This window comes from Toxorhynchites rutilus, chromosome 2, assembly GCF_029784135.1.
Source record: "Toxorhynchites rutilus septentrionalis strain SRP chromosome 2, ASM2978413v1, whole genome shotgun sequence".
In the NCBI taxonomy this organism is placed as follows: Eukaryota; Metazoa; Arthropoda; class Insecta; order Diptera; family Culicidae; genus Toxorhynchites; species Toxorhynchites rutilus.
The window spans coordinates 152,600,479-152,607,582 of NC_073745.1; the positions used below are offsets into that span (position 1 = coordinate 152,600,479).

The 7,104-nt window shown below is 38.0% G+C and overlaps 2 protein-coding genes across 2 annotated transcripts; one reads left to right on the forward strand and one right to left on the reverse strand.

Moving 5' to 3' along the window:
* Window positions 1-3,593: 3,593 nt before the first annotated feature.
* On the forward strand, window positions 3,594-4,405 carry LOC129766242 (L-lactate oxidase-like). The gene is made up of 2 exons (XM_055766758.1): window positions 3,594-4,149; window positions 4,203-4,405. The coding sequence occupies exons 1-2, from the start codon at window positions 3,594-3,596 to the stop codon at window positions 4,403-4,405; spliced, it is 759 nt and encodes a 252-aa protein (XP_055622733.1).
* A 52-nt stretch (window positions 4,406-4,457) lies between these two features.
* On the reverse strand, window positions 4,458-6,046 carry LOC129766243 (2-Hydroxyacid oxidase 2-like). Its single transcript, XM_055766760.1, has 2 exons — window positions 5,240-6,046; window positions 4,458-5,174 (listed from the first exon to the last, which is right to left on the reverse strand). The coding sequence occupies exons 1-2, from the start codon at window positions 5,813-5,815 to the stop codon at window positions 4,458-4,460; spliced, it is 1,293 nt and encodes a 430-aa protein (XP_055622735.1). The 5' UTR covers window positions 5,816-6,046.
* Window positions 6,047-7,104: the final 1,058 nt, after the last annotated feature.

A 7,104-nucleotide genomic window follows, 5' to 3' on the forward strand; every position in this document is an offset into this window, starting at 1 on the left:
ACAGTCAGAAGTGCAACGAAGTACTTCAGAAACATTTACTGTTATTTTGCATAAAAATCAATGTGATAATTGGGTAAATTGGCAATTCAGAAAATCCGGAATGTATGGTTTAATGAATAGGGGCTTCAGATTCGGGACTGGTCAGCTCGTTCACCAAATCAAAACTCTGTCTAGAACTTATAAGGAGTGATCGTACGAAAAGTAAATGCAGCATACTGCTTAGTATGAGTGATTTAACCCTGTGCGGTCGTTTGTCTGCTCTCAGCCAGGCCAGCAATGAAGTATACTGATCTTTATGTATCAATATATCAGTTCACACTTTTTCTAAAAGAATTTTAATGCCTAGTGAATATGAATATGAATAATACATAACGGTACTCAGTATAAACAAAAGTTGTCATTTATGCTCGAGGAAAGACTTAATGAGCATTGTTATGTATGTTCAAACAGAAAGATAAAAGACTGAAAACGCCAAACGAGTCATTTTTGTGATACATGCGAACACTTGCACTGCACTTAGGGGACTGTTTCGAATGATATCATACATATGATATTTTTATATGAATACAACACAATAAAATACATTGTTTAGTAAATACTTATCTGAAGTTTACATAAAAATAAACAAATCTTGTTAATCTTTCATAAACTCATAAGCAGTGTTACCACATTTTAATCTATACCAAAGGGGTAAAAAAAAAATTCATCTGTACTTCTTCTTCTAAAAATCTGTACCATCGAAAATATTCTTTGTAGAGAAAAATCTATTTTATTACCATGAAAAAATACTCATTTGTTTACTACAAATACTACATTTACATTTGCAAGTCATCCTGCACATGCTCGTTTTCTGAAACTTTTCCGTACTGAGTAATTTAACCTTTGAGGTACGAAATTCGTTCTCCAGATCTTGTATATTCCCATCGTAAAACCCTGGAAACACCTCTAACACAACATTAATGCATGTCAGTTTGGAAAAGTTTCTGGGATTTACTGGGATTTATCATTGTCCTAGCTTCGAGCATCGGATCATCAAAATCGAATCTTTTTTCTCATTTGCCTGACCAGCTCCACGGAAAAATTGCGACAAATATCCTTAAAAATGATCTGTCTTTCACTGTTAGTTTCTGATAGTTTCTTCTGCTACCATTCCAACCTAAAAATTATTGCCACTTTTCAAAGGATCTTCAAATTTAATAGCATATAACATTGAAACAACTCGAGATTCATCGCAGATATTAGTGAGAATAGTTAGATATAAATCTTTCTGCTTTTCATTTAGACGATCCTTGTAAGGACTTCCGCCCTTATGAAACTGATATTGTTGCATTATAATTGCTTTCACGATCAGCAGCACCAAGCGATATAGCGACGTAAACCTCAACCCTAATGTTGCTTTGTTCAAATGTAAGATATTTCGATCGCGAAGAAATCTGTACAAATCTGTACTTTTTGACGAAAATCTATACCCCGTACCGCAAAGAATATGTACCAAAAATAACGAAAAAACATGTACCTTTCCAGATAAATCAGTACGTGTGGTAACACTGCTCACAAGTTATACATATTCTGCATATAATCTCAAAAAGTTATACATCACTGCGTTTTCAAGTAAAAATAATTCCGACCGCAAAAGGTTAGAGAGCTTGAACGAGCATTATCCTCTGCGTAGAACGAGATACACACTACAACACGACGCAGCTTTGTCGAAACCACCCTGAATGGGATATTTTTAGAACTAAAGATAACCTACGAATTAGGCACTTATTGTAATTCATGTGAAATTGAAGTTAATTTTGTAAAGAAGTGAGAGTTTTTCCATCTGGTTCTATAGTTATGAAACACTGGATTTTAGTTTTTTTTTTTAATATTTTGCGCCTGAATACAACAACAAAGTTCAAATGGCCAGTCTTATGGATGAAGATAGTTTTTGTATTCTGTACTATATACTTGGGGGTCTCCGTAGCCACATTGGTTGCGCGTTTCGCTTAGTAAGCAATCGATCGTGAGTTTAAAGCTCAGGGCCCTCATTGACCATCTTTGTGTTGTTACAGAATAACTACGTCCACGCAACAGTCATCAGCGATGGAGATCGATCCACGGTCGAACTAAGATCGATTCATCCATACAACTGCTCTGCTCTGCAATACACATCGGGCTGCTGTTCTATAAATGACTCAACAATGATCAATCAACTATCTCCGCTGTCCGGTCTAACTGGATAATGGAAGAACAGATTGAAAACTCTTACGCCTAAATGACTTGACTACTGTGTAAATGTGTACCATTTGCAATGTGGTATAGAAGGGAATACTCTAACAACGAAAAATGACAACTGTGTAATGTACTAATTGTAGATATGATAAACATGTGAAATGTACACAATTAAAAAATTCGGCTTAGTCACAGCTAAAATACAAGTGATCCTAAAATAAACAAAAGGGATCAAACAAAGACACTATATACTTCAATTCAACCGACTTCTCACATATCTCTGGAAACTCAGAAAAATGGAGTGGTTCTATAGTTGTGAAACGCAGTTTATTACAATCAAGAAAATTATTTATGCTTTGAAACTAATTATTGAGCAACTGGAGAATGTATAGCATTATCTAAATAAAGATCCCACATATTGAATGATCCATTGGCACGAGCAATCTATGTTCACCCAATTATGCTCCAAAAAGAGCAAATAATGTAGCGATATTGATATTGAATAATGTAGCGATATATGTCACGTGTCACGTTGCATCAATATTTTTACTAGAAAATGTTTACTTCATGTTATTTGATTACTTGAAACATGGCATCCTGACCCTTATTTTACTATTTATCGATATCGAAATCTAGTTATACAGCCATTCCATGCCAAACCGATATAGTCGTTCTCAGATTTTCGTGAAAAGTGGTAGATTTGTTCTTTATCGCGAACAATTAGACCCGTATTTTTTATATTTTTTTTTTGTTAGGGTGACCATTCCCTATTTAGGGTCGAAACATAACTTTTTTTCACTTTTTTCCTAAAATGACTTTTTTAAAAATTCATAACTTTTGAACTACTGAGCCGATTCTAATGATCCACATATGAAAATAAGTCCAATCACCTCGTCTCAGCACCAGTCGCTGCACAGTGTGTTTGATTAGGGATATTGTACTACCTCCCTTGTGCAGCTTCCGGCTGAAGAAAACGTTTATGAAGATTAAGATATGTAATATGTGACGAATAACAATTCGATACCATCTGAATATCGGAAGAGTCCTTATATCGTTTGGTGCAACGGAATAAAAATAAACAAACGAAACGAAGTTTTCGTATATCATCTTGATGAATCTCTAATTTCTATACTATTATTTGCAGTGGGAAGATAAACTGATAAATTCGCATACCATAAAGAGCTATACATTTTGTTGTTATAGTTTATGAGCACCTATTGGATGATTCATTTTCTGCCTCATCGATCAGTATCGCGCATAATAATTATTCATTGATGTTGAGTTCTTTGTGCCCTTTTTTGTTCAAATTCCTATAGCCAACCTATATAAAGTCCTACTTAAAACGTTTCCGGAACACGTCCACTGAACATTCTTGTATTATGTCCCGCCTCAAGCTGAACCCAACCATTCCTTTCGGAATCTCACCTGTGTCGCCCTACCGTAAAGTCAATGCCGGGGTTGAGACCGCCGCGGCCAGAGTTGCAGAAAAATTCCAACTGTCGTTCGTTCAGAGTTTGTTTTCCTCCATTACCGTCGAGGATCTAGCTTTGATCGCTCCAACAACCCCGAAATGGATCGAATTATATCCATTTTGTGATAGACGTATCACATCAACGATCATAGATAAAGCGGAAAAAGCCGGCTTTGAGGGATTGGTAATCGTTTTGAAGGAAGAAATGGTGGACGGTTTTCCGTCTATTCCAGAGTTAACCAACGAATATAAACCCCGATTGTTTGATGGTATAATAGAACAAGGGTTTTTTGGGGCCGATATTTCGCAGCTCCTGATCGACCACAAACTTGAATCTAATTGCCAATACGTGGAGTGGTTGGTCAACAGTACCAAGTTATCTGTTGTTGTGAAATGTGACGGATTTGGTAATGATAATGATTTTTCAAATGGAATAGCTGGAGTGTGCGTTTCGAATCATAACGGTATGTAATGAAATATTTTAATGATTTAGTGAAATATATGTGAACTATTGCAGGAATCGCCAACGTGAAAACTGCTACTCAGTATCGAATTCCAATAATTATTAGCGAGGATATAATCAGCGAACAGGAAGCGGCCACAATATTGAAATCAGGAGCGGATCTCATATTGATCGAACGGCCCATTCAATGGGGCTTCATGATTGATGAGCAGAAAGGAATAGAAGATGTGTTAAAACTTTACACAAGTGTCTTGTAAGAATTTTTACGAAATAAACTTTGTATATTTACAGAAAAGTAGCTAGGTTAATCTACAGTATGCATCGACAATCTCCGGTTGGTTTCTTAATACTGATTAGAGTTTGCATGGAATGGGCTCGGTTTCGGTATTCGCTGTTCCTGGCCTGATTGCGCCGAATAATTTCAGCTTTTATGTTCCGCTGGAGCACTTTGGCCACTTCTGGGACTACACGAACTTCTCTGGTTATTCGTGGTGGTGATCGCACTGGCTCGGTTTCATTATTCACAGTTTTACACCACGGACTGATATTTTTGCCGCATTCATCGACTCCATCTCCACTTTTGGGATCTTTCGCTAAACCATCTTCGCCTGTTGGAACCAAGTTATTATCTACCAGCTTTTCACTTACAGTTGATTTTCGTCTATCGACCACTACTACTTCATCATCTTTATCGTCATCGTCGAAATTATAGTTATCCGGGATTCTTGAACGTGGTCTGAGCAATTCCGACTCGAATCGCACACAATTTTCGCATATGTGTATGGGGGTCTTACAACCGGACATCGCCATTGCTGAATCAAGCTCTAATCTGAGAAGATCGAGTACGTCTTCAACACCGATCTGACCACCTACAGTCAGACCCCAAACAGCTGTCCGACCGAGAAACACCATTTTAGCTCCCAATGCCACTGCTTTGAACACATCCGTTCCCTGACTAATACCACCGTCAAGCATCACCGTTACTCGATTTCCAACCGCCTGAGCAATTTCCGGAAGTGCCTCTATCTGTAATCGATTTGGAAGAGAATTTTTAATTCGGTTTCATCAATTAAAAAAGTCAATTCTTTTACGGTAGCCGGTGCCGAATCCAGCTGACGTCCTCCATTGTTGGAAACAATGATCCCATGTACCCCCAATTCAGCAGCTATCACCGCATCTTCCTTTGTAAGAATTCCTTTAACGATCACTGGAAGAGTGGTAATACTCAGCAACCATCGAAGAGAATCCCATCCGACGGTTGGATCGAACTGATTTTTCACATACTCCATTATATTTTTTGTGCACACACTGTGATATGGTGGGCAAAGATTTGCAAAAGTCACTTTCGACGGCAATGTCAATGGGTTCTTCATTTCATTTCGTCTCATTCCTACGATGGGAACATCAACCGTTACCACGATCGCCTTGAAGCGAGCTTTCTCCGCCCGCCGCACTAAATTTTCCGTCAACTCACGATCTTTGAATATAAATAACTGGAACCATTTTGGAGTTTTGGGGATCGCCTCCGCAATGTCCTCAATCGCAACACTCGATAGTGCACTCAGAACAAAGGGTATACCCATCGTACGGGCTGCTCGGGCCATTGCTTTCTCGCCATCGCAGTGCGCCAACTTCAGCAACCCTATCGGACCAATCCCGATAGGCATCTTGTAGTTTATTCCCAGTATATTGACCACCAAGCTGCGATTACCGACCCGAGCCAAACAACGGGGTCTGATTCGAATCTTACTGTAGCATGACCTATTGAGGCGGACCGTGTTCTCACTCGCGGCACCGCTTCGAAAGAATTCAAGAGCGTTCCGGTCGAGCAAGTCAGCTGCACGTATTTCATACTCGAAAATGGAAGCAAGCTCACGAGACCGGCGATCGCTCCGTTTACCACGGAAAAACGTGTCGAACATAATCGGCGCGGCCGCGTATGTTAGTAGGAAGCACTAATAAAAACTCTTATCAATAGAACTAGTATCGATCACAAATGAACAAAGACTAAACCCGAGTTGAAGCTCTCCGCCAGTCTTATATCACTTCTTGGCAAATTGCGTGTGGTAACAAGTTGTGTGAATGTGTTAACTAATTTGCATTTGACCCTTGATTAAGCCGTTCCGATTTGTACCACATTGTGAATCTGCTCGAAGCCTTCAGCGAATAAAAGGATTTCCAATGATTGAATAATATGACACTTCCAAATCACATTTTGTTGCATTCGATTTGATATCCTTCCGAAAAAAAATATGATTTGTTTTTACGTTTGTTCTCCAATGCAACCATTCTATAACCTTGTTCACCAACTTTTGTGCCTGTTAACAAACACACTTCATTTCGTTATAACCCTAAAAACTCTCAATTCCTTTTATTTTCTTAAGATACGAAAAAGATCAGTTAAAATATATACGCAGATATTGTATTGTAAAAAGAAAATGCTTTATTCATCATCTTAATTTGAATTTGTATTACCGCTTTCAAAAATTCAAGTTCGGGACCATGCACCTTCTCCAACGAACAATCTTATCAAAGATATCAGTCATATCTTTGACCAATAGATCATATCAAAAATTGACGAGCAAAAATAGTTAACTTGTTCTCAACATGTTGTCGGTGCCTAAGGACTAGCGTTGAGCTTTTCGTTAAAGAAACGTTGATCACACTGCACAATGGTCCAGGAGATGCATTTAAGTGGAAATTAGCATTTAGAGCTTGACAGTTATTCTCTAGACAAAAACTATATTAGACAAAATTGTTACTTATGGTAGAGCGCTTGCTTTTATGTTGTTAAAAATAAGGTGACCAAAATTGTCGATGAAATAAAAAATCTAACTTTCTTGTCTTCATAGATAAAGGTAAACATAGTTCGACAATGTTGTAGCTCCAATTATTTGAGACATCTTTGAAGAACAAAGTTTTTCTCTATCTCTTGAAATAACCGATATAGCACCGT

Excerpts from the sequence above, each read along its gene's own strand:
- LOC129766242 (XM_055766758.1), top strand. The coding sequence starts at position 3,594 with ATGTCCCGCCTCAAGCTGAACCCAACCATTCCTTTCGGAATCTCACCT. Across the intron at positions 4,150-4,202 it reads GTGCGTTTCGAATCATAACG|GAATCGCCAACGTGAAAACT; the intron begins GTATGTAATGAA and ends GAACTATTGCAG.
- LOC129766243 (XM_055766760.1), bottom strand. The coding sequence starts at position 5,815 with ATGCCTATCGGGATTGGTCCGATAGGGTTGCTGAAGTTGGCGCACTGC. Across the intron at positions 5,175-5,239 it reads TGGATTCGGCACCGGCTACC|ATAGAGGCACTTCCGGAAAT; the intron begins GTAAAAGAATTG and ends AATCGATTACAG.